Source organism: Neolamprologus brichardi, chromosome 11 (assembly GCF_056152115.1).
Source record: "Neolamprologus brichardi isolate AB-2024 chromosome 11, ASM5615211v1, whole genome shotgun sequence".
Classification (NCBI taxonomy): Eukaryota; Metazoa; Chordata; class Actinopteri; order Cichliformes; family Cichlidae; genus Neolamprologus; species Neolamprologus brichardi.
The window spans coordinates 17,140,758-17,157,773 of NC_142114.1; the positions used below are offsets into that span (position 1 = coordinate 17,140,758).

Consider the following 17,016-nt stretch of genomic DNA (forward strand, 5'->3'; position numbering starts at 1 on the left):
CTTGCATAGAAGTATACCCCTGTTAGTAACCACAAGATCTTCAGCTGAGGCTCAGCTAACCAGTCTACAGGTCCATATGAGCAGATACAACTTTCAGGGATTTTCTTCTCTGGATGATACAAAAACACTAGATTGTTTCTGAAATGTGCTATATGAATACATTTTAATCACCATGATACAACATGTCAGCTGTATCCTGTAATATTACGTATTCTTCTATTTAATGTCCTTATTTGACTCTTTGTGTACAGCACTTTGCTACCATTTGAGTAAAGCTCTTAAACTTAAGTTTGCATTTTATTAAAACTGCATAGAGTCAGCTACTTTTTTTGGATAAACCAAACATTTTATTGAGAATTGTCACAACAGGAAGTATCAAGAAACACTCCTGTACAACATCCTTCTTAATCCTCCTCCTCATCGTCAGCTCCTCCAGCTCCACCCTGGCCCTTCTTGGCGTTCTTTCTCTTGACGCGGCCTGGGCGTCCACCGCCGTACGGAGACCTCAGGGAGAAGTCGATGTGCTTCTGGCTGTCCAGGCGAACCACAAAAGAGGGGATGTTCACCACCTGCTTGCGCACACTGCCAAGACAGACAATAAAAGGAGGACTTTAGAAAATGTTGATGCATCTTCCAGTTGCACTTAAGAGTCGTCTTTGCGGTTTAAAAGCTGAAAAAGCACAAGGTTTCTGGGTGGAAAAAGTGTGAATCTTTAATATTTGACATGTATAATTTACTGCAGGCTTCATTGACGAGGAATTCTTGACACCACAGGAAATCTGAACTTATGACTTAAATCATCAGCCTGAGTACTTCATATCCAATGCTGTAGTGAAATACTACAATTGCCCGAGGTGCAATCCCCCATACCTTACCTGACGGCCACAACACCGTGGCACTGTCTGCGCCCTCGGCGGCAGGATTGGCTCTGGGCAATGTCTACTGACAAGGTATACGGTTTTGATACCGAATTGACCTTGATGAAAATCTTAACTGTTGTCAACAGGGTGTGTTACAGGTTGGTGGTCCTCTGATGGAAGAGGAAGCATTGACAGGTTCTCATGAGTCCATCCAAAAAAACAAAACAAAAGAAAAAAAAAAAAAAACGAACCACTGAGCCTGTTAAGTGTTGCTTTGAGCTTACCGAATGTGCCTCTGGCGGATAAGGACACGAGCGTGGTGGATGCTCTTGGCAAGTCCAAGCTTGAAGACCTGTGTCTGAAGCCTCCTCTCCAAGAAATCCTCGACCTTCAGGCCCAGGATATAATCGAGCTTCATCTTACCCTCATCAAGCACACCGATTCTCACCAGACGCCTGAGCAAAGCGTTACCTGGAAAACCACACATATACACAAAAGGTCATTTAAACATACAACCACAAAGACGTGTTCAAAAATCTATGCAGAGCAGGAATATTGGCCTCATTGACGAGGAATTCGTGACACCATGGTGAAGTCTGACACTTTATATATTTAAATCATCGGCCAACACAAACCAGCTTTAACTCATCCTACCCACCTTCAAACAGACGCTTTGGGTCCTTCTCATCCAGAGTGAGCAGCTCTCTGGCAGCCTTGCGGATCTTGGCAAGGGTGAACTTGACCCTCCACACCTCACGCTTGTTCCTCAGCCCATACTCGCCTTAAAGGGAGATGAAACGCCGTAATCAGGTTAGTATAGCTCATTAAAGGGTATACCTTGAAAAAAAAAAAAAAAATATATATATATATATATATATATATATATGGACGGAAGTTATGAAAATGAAAACATACCAATGAGTTTCAACTCCTGGTCGAGACGGGACTTCTCGAAGGGGCGGCGGGGGGTGACATATGTCTTACGACAAACCCAGCTTCTGGCAACGGGCATGATGGCTTATAAGTGCCTGCAAAACCAAGAAATTACAATGAGGGGGACGCTACATATAAGATTTATACCATTTTACACTTTTAATAGGTTATTCAAGTTTGACATGTTATTTGAATCTTGTGCACAGAAGACATTTTAAAGGCAAACATTATGCATGTTCAGCAATAACTCAAGTTACAATTTACAACTAAGACGATCAAGTCAACCTCAAAAAGTAGAGTCAGTTCAATTAAGCCAAATAGGCTCTCCATCTGTCAGTCTAGTTCGTTTTTCAAAGCGTTTACTGAATAATTTAAAAAAGACATTAACTTTTTACCAGGCTAAAGGGACCTACAACTGTCACTATTACTTCCATGCTTCAACTCTATCGGTCAGATCTGCCACACGATCGTATGGTTTATGAAGACAAGGGTAATGTGTAAGGACCGAATTGACTAGAAACACTGATACATCGGATATGCTTCATTAAATGTTTCTGAAACTACAATAAATCGCGTATAAACGTTTAACAGACCGGGCATCCGTAGGACTAGGCCGCAGCTACACCGCACCACGTTGTTTAATGTTAGCAGCTAGCATTAGCTTAGCCGCTTTTCGTTTAAAAACGCGTTAAAAAAACACATGCAGGTCTTCAATCGACACAGGCATAAGTTTAGTTTCATGTCCTATGACTGTTTTTCAACGTGGAGGTCCAAATACACTAAGTTTGTATTGCTGGTAAGGATGAGGATAGTAACCGTACCTGTCTCGCTCAGGCTCGCGCAGTAAAGAGGAAGTTAAAGGAAGTCCATAATCATTTATAGGGCCTACGAGCACACTACATATCCCATGATGCCTCTCACCGTCCAAACGGAAGTCGGGCCCGCTGGGTTTGTCGCTCTCTGTTGGTCAAAGCGAAGAGCACAACCTGAACACACGGAAGAAGTTAAGATGAAGTTTGTTTATGCGCTTGAATCACGAACAGGCCTCATGTCATTACATAGATGGTGTAACACACAGCTTCAATGTGCACAGAGAGGCGGGAAAGGCCTGCTTCTTTCACTCTGCACAGAGGTTTGACTGAGTGGTCACAGATCTCCTCTTACAAAGTGAGAGTGAGGGAGGTAAGGTGGTAAACTCAGAGAGAAGGACATGGGTGACTATTTATATAACTCTGAAATGGGACCCTGACCATGTGTTTCTGTCTGTCAGGCTGCATGATCAACTGATGGACACACAGAAGCTCACTGGCTTTCTCTTTCACTGCTCTAAATCCCATCTTTTCCGGGTGTTTTGGGGGGTTTCCCTTGTGTTTTCTTGCTTGACTTCATTTTCGAGGTGAAGCAAAAGTCTTAAGCTTGGTCTTTTTTCCCACCTCCCTCACTTTCTTGGAGTTTCTGTTTCCTTCATTTGGGATTTTTCCTCCCTTTTTAAAAAAAATTTCCAGCCTGATCGCCTGCTCTTCTGTGTGTACATCAACCCTTCCTTTCCCCTTGCTCTCCTTTTCCTTTTCCTCCCATTTTCCTCCGTTCCTCATCTCCTCGTGTGTGGTTTTTGGGCTATGCTCTCCTCACCCACTGTGATCCTCCAGCCTTATGGACTCCCCGTCTACCCACAGGCAACCACATGCTACCCCAGCATAGTTCAGGTAAACCTCTTGATTTACTCTGTGGCCAGACATTATCACATAAATACATCCCGGAAAGCATCTACTGGGGAACTATAACTTTATGCAACAAAATAATATTATTTATTATTACAATTCTTAATCTCAGTGTCAATTATTTTGCATTTCTAGAGCTCTGGTTTTTATATTTATTCTTTTATTTACCCAAATACTCACATTAAGAAATATAATCAAATAATTGGACATTTAAATCAGCACGTTTGTATGATTTTGCTTAATGATTAAACTAAAAAGATCTTATTCCCCTGTATTTTGTAAAACTTAAAACATTTTCCAGTGAGCAGAAGAAGCCAAAAGGCCCTAAGTCACAGTTTAATCTAATTTAGTATATCGATGCGTTGCTTAATATGCAACAGGATCTGTGTGAAGTGTGCTAGTTTTGAAATGTCTTATTTATTCACTAGTAAGGACATATTAGTGGTTATCTTTAGTCCACCAGCAAGTGTCCCTGACATGCCACTAATGCCACAGCTCATTTAGTATCTCTCTACCTTGTCTCTGTGCTTCACACCAGCTGTATTTTTAGCCCTCCTCTCCTGAGCAGATAATCACAGGAAGAGGGTCTGTCACCTGTCTTGTGTCCTGCAGTGAGCTGTGCTTAAGATAAATGTGTGAAACCAGCCTGTTGTGCATTTAAATGTTGAATATTAGGCTCCTCCGGGGTAACCTTGACTTATTTCATAAGGTTCAGAGAGCTGTTTATGGAAAACGGATGCAGAAAGAATTGTTATTTGAAGGTGACTGGCACTGAAGTAAATAGTCCGAAGCCCCGGCTAGATCTTCCAAGATTCAAGAACTTTATTGTCAGTACAACAATATACACAGTATACAGCGTACCGGAATGCTCTAATCCTTCACTTCAATCCAGCAATTGTTCCCTTTTTTAAAAGTGTCATATTTCCAAGTGCTGGGGAAATTCCTTTATGACTGATGTGGAGCATCTGTTTTAACACAACATTTGGCAGCTTGTAAAACTCCTCTCTCCTCATTATCAGCAATCTTTTCTTCTTTTTTTTATCAGCAATATAAACAAAAAGCCTGTCGTGTCTCTCAATAGGAGGATGTGCAGAATGAGCAGATGGATAGATGAAAAAAAGGAATATTGTGTTACACTTTAATAAGCTACATGTTGCTAACATTTGTAACTCGGCCAGCACCAAAAGGCCACATCTGCAGTCAGCTTCGTCTTGTGTAAATCCCGTGGCAGCTGTCCCAGCAAGCACCTGGCTCCGAGCCGTCAACCTCTGACCGCAAGCAAGCAGCTGAGGAAGGAGACGAGCGAGAGAGGGGGAACAAATGGCAAATGATAATAAAAAACAAGCCCGTGAGGAGTCTCGGGTTGAGACTGTGGTGCTGAATCAGACACAGTGGCTGGTTAGTTAGTTAGTCTGTAAGGTGGGGGGAGAGTTGACAGTGATATCTAACAGATGCATTTTCTTCGCTCAACATCGCTTTTATATCTCGGAGGAGGATCAGAGCAGCTAGATCAGTCGTTTCTTCTGATAAGTAGGACAGAGTGCAGGTGCAAGTTGTGTCGACATATTTGGAAACATGTTCCAGCTCCAGTGCAAAAGTTAAGAACGGCCTCAGAGTTGGACGGCCCCTCATTCACTATCTCTCAGCTCTGGTTCAAACTTAAATATTTCTCTTGAATAACGAGTAAGAGCTGCAGATTAATCATCTCCATCAACTTTTCCTCATTCAGCGGTCATCAGGGTGAAGCCTGCTTTAATGTCAAATCTGGTTTGTTGAGAGTGCACACTTTATTAAATATCCTCCTCCAAACCAACAGAGAATGGTCAAATGAAATCCTCCAAGCCAACAAGACTCTGACTGACAACCATTTCCTTGCTTATACAACCAGTTTCTCCTTCATCTCAAATCTTGCGTCAACAAATCTGAATGTTTCACACCTCTCAGTACAACAGCCAGCAGAGCTATGCCAGCCATTATGAGCTGGCGTGGGATAGAGGTTTTTTTTAATCATGACTCCTTTAAATCCTGAAGGCAGCTGACACACTTGTGGCATTTTGCTTGTGAGACAACTCAGGGTATCCTCTGATCCGGCGATTAAGTGAAAGTATCAGTGCTCTAATAGAAATATTCCCAGTTACTGTGGGGGAATCCTCACAAATGTGAGTATTTTCCAGGATTGTCTTCCAGAATAAATGTTCTTAGATTTGTGAAGTTGTATCCGGAAGCCAAGACAAAATAATTTCATCTGAACATTGTGCTGCAGCGTTATTGTACATCTTTAAATGAGGACTGTCCACCATCAGAATGAACATACGGGCTCTTTACATTATCTTCATGATCAGCACAAACTTTCATGTGGTTGAAACATATCATGTCACATGTGTCTGAAGTATTAAGATGGAAAAGTTTAGAGGACGAACAGCTCCAATAGTAAGAATCTGCCACTCAGTGTTACTGTTGCAATGAGGTCCTTGGAAAACTTTCCCTCCTGTAAGAACTCCCTGTCTCCTGAAAGTCTGAGAAGGCCCGTCACAGATATTTCATCTGTTTATACAAGAACTATTGTGTTAAATGCTTCAGCTGGAAGTCCTAACACAAGATATAAAGCAATACATCATAAAGTTTAAATACATATATAACAGTACAGAAGGCGGCATATATACAACATATACGTAGACAGTCAGTGTGAAGAGGTGAGACTGCACAGACTGTGTTTCTTAGTCTCCTGGTGTGTGACGCGGGACTCATATCTCCTGCCAGACGTTGTCAGGGAGTGCAGACTGTCATGTTGATGTGGTGGGATCTTTAACACTACTGAATCACTGATGCATCTCGGCCTTCCTGAAGCATGGCTGGGTCCAAAACGAGGCGGCGGTAGGTTTATAGTACAAAGCAAGCTCAACATCAGAAATTCAAGTGTAAGCAGTATAAGTATGCTGTAGTCTGACAGCTGGGTAAATGTGTTCACTTTGTTGTTTTTTCTGTTGTGTGGTCATGATGTAGTAAGATCAGCGAAGCACTTCACTCGCATCCAACCCAAACATTGATGTGATTATTGTGCTTGTAAAGTCCTCTGTTTCTTAAAAGGCAACTGAGCCACTCCACACAACACAAAGAGAAGTAGATGTTCATGAAAATGTCTCTGAGGTAATAAAACCGTGTCTGTCAGGCCCGATATTCTCGGAGGCGACATTTAGCGCGATGCACCCTCAGCAGGTGCACACACATTCATAAATACTTAATCCTGGGGGGGAAGCTCCGTACGCTTTCTGTGTTCATGAGTAGGTTAGAGGGGCCCTCTGGGCTCTTTGTGGGAGCAACAAGGTGACTGACAGTTACAGATGTCCACAGCTGGTGTGGAACACCTCCCCCACCCACAGCCACCCCCGGTCACTTTTCCTCTAGCAATCATTTGATGTGATTGGTGGATGGGTAGAACTTATGGTGCGGTGGGCGGGTGGTCAGCTGGCATTAAAACATGCGGCAGTTGTTAGACAATGCATCAGAGATCGAGGAATGCAGTAAGGGGGTAAGACCGCTTTTATTTCTCTGCTTTTTACCTCACTCGAATGGAAACTGCGCAGGAGTTTCCTCCAAACCACTGCTTACACTTGGTTTGGAGGAGGTCCTGTTTTCCTGTTTAATCTTGTTTTTCTCATTAAAGGTAGTTTTATGAAGCAGCGGGTTAGAAGGTCTGTTTCATACTATCGGTCCTTATATTTAGTAGAAATGTGCTCCTGACAAACATTTGTTACGCTTTTTTAAAAAAAAAAAAAGTTTTTAAGTAAACAGCTGTGCTTTTTGTCTGCTCTGCTTGTTGTTTAATTAAAATGGATATTAGAGATTCTAAAGTCTATGAGACTTAAAACATACCTGTGGCTGTTGAATCTGATGAGATTCCAATAATTTTACTGATTTTACATGACATTGTACTACATAAAGTCAACATTTTGGACATAAATATTGTTTTCAAGTGCCAAATCTGTCATTTGTAATGGGAAAAAACAGAAAGAGTTCAATTTAACAATGAGCTCCATGTTTGGCATTAAGATTGAACCAGTTATTACAATTGTGAGAAATGTCTTAATATTACAGATGTTTTTAATTATATCTATACTTGGATGTTGCTTTGGAAAAGCAAAAAGAAATGTAGAGTTTAGGACTGGTCATCAGATGTATTTTTCAAGGATAATTTACTATTTCTTTATTACCACACACAAAAAACAAACTCACAAAAGACAGTTATTTTTAAAAAAAAGTAAATATATAAGGTAATTTAGTGACATCTTCCAAACACCGCAACCTACCAGCAAGCTTATTTAACTTTGTATTTTGTCTTACTATTACTATTAAAAACATCTTTTGCTATGATTATTATTATCAGATTATTTAAGAGATTTCACAGCATTTTACTCCTTCTAACAGTTAAACTAATGTGTAAAATTGGGTGGAACAATCATTTATTGTGTTATTTGTGTATCTGTCATCTTCATTAAAGATCACAGTGTCACTGCAGCGTGTTTATGCAGTTTGTTTTATTGTAAAAACAGAAGATCAACAACAACATCTTGTGTTTCGTTTGTTTACATCTACGCTGTCATATTCTGGCATGAGTGGCTCATTCGTCTCCCTCTTCCTCTTTTCCTCAGGGGGCCCCCACTCAGGAGGCTGCCCCAGGCAGCGCAGACCCTGCCCTGCCTCAGGTCTATGCCCCGCCTCCCTCTTACCCCCCACCAGGTCAAGGTCCCCCAACGTCCGCCAGCAGACTGACAACTCTCGACTTTAGCTCTGCACATCCGAGCTCAGAGTACCAGGAACATCCCCAGCTCAGAGTCTATCAGGGCCCTCAGCACGATGGGGGCGACTCTCTGACATCTGGCAACACGGTAAGAGCGGTCTGCGACAAATGTTGATGTTCCAGGCCAATAAAACATGATCGTCAGTAAGTCGACAGGTAGCACTTTCACATGTTCTGCAGAGCAACAGGCCCAGATAGGGTTTCCTTCTATATTTAGAGCCCCATGTCCACCGCGGTGTCCTTGTATGGAAATGCCTGTCACCCTCTGTGGAGCAAAATGTCGAGGCAGCTGATAAAAGATTTATTGATGAAAATAAATGCCCACTTTTTCCCTCCCCCAGGTCTCATTTAAGTGTTAATAAAACTGATCACCTTTCCAGATCGCCGCTCAAACTTTGTGCTGATACTTACAGTTTACAGTTTAAGCTATCTGAAGGATGTTCATAAAGTCCATGTCAGGCTTTTGTGATTTGTCTGATGAAGTCATTTCTGGTACAGGATAAACAATGATTACATCTTTAAAAATGTATCAACAAATGGTTTTTGAAACTAAAGAGAATTATTAATAGATAATTTGTGTCTTCATTCTGCTACTGCGATAAGATTATTTCAACCTGTTTACCATCAAATTTTCTTTACATATTCTTTTAAAAACCAAATGAATCTTTTATTAAATCAAGGGAAGAAACCTGCATTATAATTTTAGCCTCAGTTGAATCTAAAGTCATTGCTCTGCAGCTGTTCCTGGCTGGTTGCGTAGATAACCCTCTTGTTTATTACCTCAAATGTTTCGGTGTAATCTTGCCGGTGGTGTGGCAGCAGTGTCCTTTACCCCACACTGATGAATTTCACTGACACCCTGTGGTCTCTGGTTGCTGCTGATCTCTTTCTGCGTGTGACCTGCACCACTTCAGCATTGGTGCACTGTGGGAGCGTCTTTAATTTCCATTTGTATTGTAAGATAAAGACCCTACAATAACAGAGAACACAATAATGCACAAACAGGCCACACTGGCCTCAGTCTTTATGAGCTGCCTGATGTTTCCTCTTGATTTTGAATGAAATAACTTGATAAAACGATGAGGAATTGTTGTTACAATTCACAAGCTACTAATCTTCGGGGTTTTTAAAGGACATACTGATTAGAGGAAAGACCCCAAGTCCCGTTAGGTGATGTTTTTCTCGTGAGCACAAGTTAGCCTACTTGCAGAATAATGACCACCAGTAAGCTGTAGGCTACTTGAATTATTCCTAATTAGCAATTTGAATTCAATTTCAAGCTCATTTACAATAACAAATTCACAGTAACAGTTGCCTGAAGGGCCTTAATACTGTAAGCTAAATACCCTGCAATATGAGAGGGAAAAAACCTTTTTAGCAGGAAGAGACAACCAGCAGAATCAGGTTTTACAGTTTAAAAGCAAAATTTACCATGTCACTCTCACTGAATTGATTAAAAAAACAGCAACACACACGAGAGAAAGTTTTTTGTTTTTTTTTAAATAATGTAATATTTTGACTCACACTGCCTGCAGAGACCTATTGTCACTTCCCAGGTCTGTAATTGAAAAAACGTATTTATTATTTTATTTTGAAAAAAACTTATCTTAACCGTGTAAAGCCTGAAATAAATATTACCCTTAAAATTAGAAGCCATCTATGTCCACTGTGAGCGACCATCTTTGAACAGAGGCGATGGTTTACGACACCAACTCTCTGCCATCTATAATCCAGTTTTGAGTTCCCTCCCCAGACGCCTGAACGCCCACTCACATCCTGGGCCATCTGACCTCAGGAAATCACATGATAGGGTGGGGCAGGTTTCACAATAAGCTCACCCGAAACCCTGGCTGATTGGGACCCACACCCATTTTCACACCTTGGCTCATGTGATTAGAGGATCATCAGGGGGTCCTTTTGTCCCTCTTTGGGGGGAAGCTCCCACTAGGTTTAAATCTGGGACTCCCCACCATTTGACCTTAGAACTGAAGAAGCTTCTCGGATGAGAGGTGAAACGTCTTCAAGCAACTTAAAGAAGTCCAGACGCTTTTCTTTGCAAGCTCCTTTGACTACCCTTAAAATTCTATTTTCTAAAAACTGGAGTGTTTAGTGAACAACCTGTCAAAATATAAAAAATATATTTTATTTTTTTAGTGCATCAGTGTTTGATTCATCAGGCTGTGATTGCAGCCATTCCCCAACTCTGTGAATGGTACTCATGACCATTGATCATTCGTCCTTGATCAGTGGTTGTTGATCAGTGACAATTTGCATATTAATGCTCAAGGAACTGACATCACAGCCCACTGGTGCTAGTTTCAGTCATTATACAAATGTACTGTTTATAAGGTTGGGGAAACCTGCAGTCAGCTGAGACTGAAGAAGTCACCTGGATGAGTGATGAAATGTTTCTCCCACTGAAAACGGTTCATCCAGATGAACAGAACCAACCTTTTGGGACCTTGCAGAAGTGGTTACTTGAAGATATGATTTCACCTTGGAACAGGTTTAAATATTCTTAACGGATTAGCAGATTTTTTTTCTTATTCATGAAGACATGAGTTATGTGGTCAGAGATGTGTGTGACTGTTTTGTTTTTGCAGTGCAGAAGTCTCCTTCAGACATGGAAACATCTACTCTGACACACGCAGAGCCGTCTGATCTGTGTGGCAGGTCAGCTCTGTGTCCTGCTTCTCCCTTCCTCCTCTCATAAATGGTGTTTTATGGCCCCGTTTATATATTTTATCACTAGAGTCCCAGACATACTCGGGTCCGTGATGATTTTCGGGGAAAGTTGAGACGTCGCCACGGAGGGAGGGGGTCAAAAAGGGGGGGGCGGGGTGAGGCTGACCGGATGATTCCCCCCCCTTTCCCCCGTCTGAAATATCGCTCAGGTCCAGAACTCAATCCTGCATCGTGACAATGACACCACCACCCAACTCAACCCTCTGTCCCCCTGTACCCCCCCCCCCTCCACTCTGGCCTGTATGTACGTATGTGTGTGTGTGTGTGTGTGGGTCTGCTGTCTACAGTTGAAGCCACATCGAGCCAGTGTAGTGTACTCCAGTAGTAGCCTGTGTGCATTTATATGTCTGTATGAATGTGTTTCTGTACCTCTCTCTGTCTGTCTCCTTCTTATTAATGATGCCCCCTGACAAACGACCTTTAACCTTTGGCAAAAAAGCAGCACCGTGACCCCCCACCCCAGACTGACCCTTCAGTTTTAAACTCTGTCCCCTTTCTGTCCCCTTTCTGTGCACCTTCTTTGCCTTGTTTACTGAAGCCTTTTTCACTCCTTATCTGCCTCGTGGTACTAGACTGCTAATACTCAGGGCTTGGGAGTGTAATCTTATTTCCATTAGAGTAGCACATCTCCCAGTAATTTTTCTTTTTCACGTTAATTTTTGTGCTCCCTGCTCCTCCTCTTCCTTTTGTTTCTTGCTGCTGAAGCTCACTGGTTTTAGTTTGTTGCCCTTTTTGCAGATTTTCTTTCAAATCTATATATTTTTAACCACTTTTCTTGCAACGGTTGAACAATGCTGGTTGGCCAACACATCTGCACACACATATATATATGCACATACATGCACACACACTAGCATCGTGGTGCATTGTGGGATAGTGAATGTTTTGGTTTTGGCACATTAGTTCTTGAATTTTTCTGCATGGGGCAGTTTATATAAGTTAATCTAGCACAGGTATGTCTTTAATGCTAAGGTAAAACAAGTAGTTGTTAGAGCCACTGTGGGAAACTTTGAGTTAGAGTCTGAAAACAGCTTAAAACAACTTCTCACTCTTCACGACGGCTGGAATGAGCAGTTTTAATACCACACATGTGGCGTTTATTGTTAGCGTCACTGTCCTAATCTCCTACAGGCATGTATTCAACGACGCCTCACTAAACTGGAGCCCCTTCCACGCCTCCTTACATTTGCTTGAGAAGGTTCACTGGTTGCTGAATGCTGGTTGAACTTGGTTTGGTTCACTTGATCTCATGAAAGTGATCTTTGAGCTTTAATGCCATGTGATGCTTACGCAACTGGAGTTTTTACCTGAACATGAAATTCTCTGGAACACGTTGAATTTGTTGAATTTACTTTGTTGTTTGTTTGTTTTTCTCTTTTCCTTCTTTGCTTTTCTACTGATGCCCTCTCCCAATTTTTCTTCACATCTGTCCCACCTCATTCACACCCTCTCCATCTTTTGTTTTCCATCTTTTTTTGTTCTTCCCGTCCATTCTTCCTCTATCCACTTGCTTGCCTCCTCCTCTTCCTCTGCCTCCTTGTCCTGTTTCGTGCTTTCTCACTGTCAGGAGGACTCTTTGGTCCCCGTGACCTCTGACCCCCAGTCTCTCAGTGTGTCGGTGTCATCGGGGGGCGGGGCAGGAAGCGGTAGCGAGGAAGAGGGGTCAGGTAAAACCCAACCGAAACGCCTCCACGTCTCGAACATCCCCTTTCGCTTTAGAGACCCAGACCTCCGCCAGATGTTTGGGGTATGACAGTCACCTTGTTTCTGAGCTTCACACATACACAGAGCCCATGTTTTCATATTGAATCCAACAATTTCCACTCTGTAAAAATTGCTCTGACACTTTCAGCAATTTGGCAAGATCCTCGATGTAGAGATTATCTTCAATGAGAGGGGGTCAAAGGTGAGCAGCTCAGAAATATGATCAGTGCTTTTAAACCAACGTGGGAATCATTCATCAGTAAACATATAACTGTGCAAACACACAGGGCTTTGGATTCGTCACTTTCGAGAATGCTACCGAGGCTGACAGAGCGAGAGAAAAGCTGAATGGGACAATCGTGGAAGGGAGGAAGATCGAGGTAAAGCGAGATTTCCCCATTTCTTTTTTAAAACTAGAAAACAAACATGCAGTTTTGTTTTACCCAATATAATATACTCAATAAAACATAAAAATATGTTCAGGCACAAAAATATAATACATGGTAAACTGAAGTACTTTTCTTTTATTTCCCCCATACAACATATAATGGGGAGGGGAAGCTATAAAACGGCTCTTAAACTAGTGAAAAATTAAGGAATAATTAGAGGGGAAAAAATCCTTAAAAATAATAAATAACATTAATAAAATATAATTAAAAAAATGGAATTGGGATCTTTTTCTTCCGGCCACCAATTTCAGGGACATGGGAGCCTTGTACAGTGAAGGCAGAGTCTCCCTGAATGAGTGACAGCAGTGGGAGAGAGAAAAAAAATGGCCACCTCACTATAAATGTATTTATGACCCTGTAACTTCCCTTGGATATTATACCTAAGTGATATTTATTGATCACATGGCTGGAAATCACGCAGCTTTTGTGTTGTAGGTTTAACTGTTCTGTGATTATCCTTATTATTTTATCCCCAGGTTAATAATGCCACTGCACGAGTAGTTACCAAGAAACCCCAAACGCCTCTCGTGAACGGTGAAATCTCAAGTAAGAAACTTCTCATTAATATTTGGGTCCTGACTAATCTTTGGAGCTTGTTTTTAATAGAGGCCTTGTTTCAGCAGCTTCCGGTTGGAAGATCAACCCGGTCATGGGGGCCATGTACGCACCTGAGCTCTATACAGGTAACTAAACGTTTCCGTCTTTCATGCTGACATATTGCTCTGAAGAGATGATCAGCACTGCCATTTCACTCCTCCTGCTGCTTTTTTTCCTCTCCTCTATTTTAGTTGCCAGTTTTCCGTACCCTGTAGCGACTCCTACGCTGGCCTACCGCGGTTCAGCGCTGCGTGGTCGGGGTCGAGCTGTCTACAACACAATTCGCTCCACTGCAACCACACCTGCTGCTGTCCCCACCTACCCTGGGTAAGACTCTGAGCACCGGTGTCGGCTTTATATCCAATTACTTTCATTTTGATAATGTTTTATTCTTTTTTTTCAGGGTTGTGTATCAGGATGGACTGTATGGAGCAGAAGTCTATGTACGCAGCTGAACTCTACTTATATCTTTACTTTTTTAATCAGTCAATCAGTCGCTGCTGCTTTATTGTTGCTTCATCTTTCCCATGCAGGGCGGATACCCTGCAGCATACAGAGTGGCTCAGTCAGCATCTGCTGCCACAGCGACCTACAGTGATGGGTAAACAGACAAACAATGCACACAAAGATGAATGTTCTTGCTCATTCTGATGCTCTGTTTGAGCTTCAGCAGTACCACTGAGCAGCTGTGTGCCTAATAGTATATACCGCTTTTACCTGAGCAGACACACAAAACGTATTTGGAGCATTTCGGCTATTCCCATGAAAATGTCTTCCTACCTACACAGAGCTCACCCTTTGAACTCAAACTTGGCTTTTGTAACTTTTATCAAGATAAACACAGCTTTTGAAAATATTCTGCCTTGTGCCAGGAAGTAAAGATCTGGATTTTCTCAAACAGTCAGGAATTTATCTTGTAACATTTACTGTGAGTGGACACAGTATGTAAACGAAAAAAACTCTTTTTTTTTTGTTCCTGTGTAGCTCAAAGGTCCCACCTGAGATTACGTTCTTGTTTTTATCTCAAGGATTTTATGGGCCTTGTTAAGCAGCTTTAAATTAACCAATAACACACAAACTGCTAGTAGAAGAAGAAGCTTTCAACTGCTCCCTTAGTCACAAGGGGTCGCCACAGTGGGCAGATCCACATGTTTGTTTTGGCAGATTTTTATGCCGGATGGCCTTCCAAACACAACCTCAAAGGGATGTGTGGCTCTTCCAAGGATAACAATATCATAATAACACCCAAAGTACTGTTTTTGTAAGATACTTCAGATATTATTCAGTACCAAATGTGCTTTTGATTGGTTTCCATCACATAACGTATTACAGTGCTGGATGCTCACATTAATCATGGCAGAATATTCACATAATGTAAAAAATTCACATACATGCCTGACTTCAGTTGGCTTTCATTAATCATAAAGAATTGGCAGTTTAATTGGAGTCGTGATATTATGATGTATCTGCTTCTGCTTTTTTTTTTTTTTTTTTAAACAGATATGGACGGGTTTACGCTCCAGAGGCCTATCACCACTCAGTCGGACCAACAACATATGGGGTCGGTACAATGGTGAGCAGCTATCAGAGTAAACAAACCTTAATCTGAAAAATACATCACGGTGGTTAACTTGCACCTTTCACCCTACTACTGTCGACAGGCCAGTTTGTACAGAGGAGGATACAACCGCTTCACCCCCTACTGAGGCCCGGTGAAGGGCGGGGTCGTCGGGCATCTCTGTTGAACTTTGGGACACTGCAGGGCAGATTACAATAATCCTTAAAAACAACCTCGGAAATGTGGCACACGTGGTGTCACCTCCTGTCTCCATCACAACCTCTCCTCGGGAGACTAAACAGACTGAAGGTTAAAATACTGTAGGACCCACTTACCATCCGCTCTGCTGGAGAATACGTAGGAGACGCTGTCGCTTGAAACCTTTTAATGCTTTGCTTTTTCTTTTTTTTAAGAATGGATAGGTGGTTAAAAAATACTGTGAGATTCTTGTGTTTAATAATTTGGGATTTTTTTTCAGGGGTCAAACTGTGCAAAAGACATTTTGTGCAATTTTAAATGATTTATTTTTGTTGGCATTTATCTACTGAGTGTGTGTGTGCGTGTGTGAGTGTGAGTGGGAATGTCTGTGAGTTTCAACATCAAGAGAGAGATTTGGCTGCGACACTGATATTGCAACTAAAAACACAGAAATAATGTTTATCAGCTGGACTTATTTTTATTTCTAACAATCTACCTCTAAATCTACATGTTTAGCTTTTCATACAGCCGTTATATTTAATCCTTGATTGCAGTTTCTTGAGTCCTTTCCTACCTTTCTGTTCATGAATCCTAACACAGTGTAGTTTCTGTTTTCTGGCTTCACTCCTCGCTGCCTTGCTTGAGCTTTGATGACCGGAGGGTCACTGTCCTGTATTTTCTCCCTCTTTTCTCCTTCATTACTGCTAAATGACTTCTTTTCTTGTATCGGTTAGTTCTTCTTGGCTTTGTTTCACTCTTTTCTGCTTTGTTTGATGTTTACCTCTGAATAAATCAGACTTTTTTCTCCTCTATCTCTTCTGTTCTTTATTTATTCTGCTTCTCCTCACTCCCTGGGTTTCTGGTTTTTCTTCTGTGGCAACATGACCTACACACATTGTAAAGTGAAAATCACACATGTAGCTGGAATGAGTCTGGATTGATACCATCAGGCATTACATCGGCAATGCTATAGAAAAAACCCAAACAAACCCTTCTTTTATTTTCTTTGTGTGATTTCACTGCTTACTGTTTAGTTGCATCATTCTCGTATTTTTCCCTCCTCCTTCTAACACTCAGTGCCAGTATTCATGCTCTACATGTATGAAAACCGTCCTGGGCCTGTTTTCTATTTTCTGCACTCTCTAAACTTCCAGATTATTGGCCTTTATTTCATTTCCTTTGTAAGTTTCACCTCATGTGTGAGATCAGCAATGCATTTTAATCTTTTCTTATTAAGTCTTTTCAGTGTTTTATGCAACTTCTTTACTCCACGTTTGTTTCCTCGTGTGAATTTCTTCTGTACCGTTTTGCTGCTCTGCTTCTGCCTTTTTTCTTCTTAGTAGTATTTCTTTTAGCGTTTAGTCTTTTTCGTATGCCAGTTTTCTTGCTATTTTTAAACTGAACTGTCCTTTGCCATTATATGCCTTCTGCTGTTTGCATGACAAAATGATTT

At 41.6% G+C, this 17,016-nt stretch overlaps 2 protein-coding genes across 4 annotated transcripts; one reads left to right on the forward strand and one right to left on the reverse strand.

Annotated features, from left to right (window-relative positions):
• Positions 1-321: 321 nt before the first annotated feature.
• Positions 322-2,767, reverse strand: rps9 (ribosomal protein S9). The gene is made up of 5 exons (XM_006802967.3): positions 2,615-2,767; positions 1,776-1,888; positions 1,519-1,641; positions 1,145-1,331; positions 322-582 (listed from the first exon to the last, which is right to left on the reverse strand). The coding sequence occupies exons 2-5, from the start codon at positions 1,870-1,872 to the stop codon at positions 405-407; spliced, it is 585 nt and encodes a 194-aa protein (XP_006803030.1). The 5' UTR covers positions 1,873-1,888; positions 2,615-2,767; the 3' UTR covers positions 322-404.
• Positions 2,768-2,954: 187 nt separating this feature from the next.
• On the forward strand, positions 2,955-16,375 carry rbfox1l (RNA binding fox-1 homolog 1, like). 3 transcript variants are annotated; one of them, XM_006802968.3, is made up of 13 exons: positions 2,955-2,975; positions 3,064-3,499; positions 8,164-8,400; positions 12,625-12,804; positions 12,910-12,963; positions 13,049-13,141; positions 13,687-13,756; positions 13,831-13,893; positions 13,999-14,134; positions 14,211-14,250; positions 14,341-14,408; positions 15,308-15,380; positions 15,469-16,375. In XM_006802968.3, the coding sequence occupies exons 2-13, from the start codon at positions 3,413-3,415 to the stop codon at positions 15,511-15,513; spliced, it is 1,146 nt and encodes a 381-aa protein (XP_006803031.2). In that variant the 5' UTR covers positions 2,955-2,975; positions 3,064-3,412; the 3' UTR covers positions 15,514-16,375. The 3 variants fall into 3 exon arrangements, with proteins under 3 accessions (XP_006803031.2, XP_006803032.2, XP_087704364.1); XM_006802969.3 differs by having other exon boundaries at positions 2,957-2,975; positions 13,834-13,893; XM_087848238.1 differs by lacking the exons at positions 2,955-2,975; positions 3,064-3,499 and adding an exon at positions 6,933-7,043.
• The last annotated feature ends 641 nt before the right edge of the window (positions 16,376-17,016 follow it).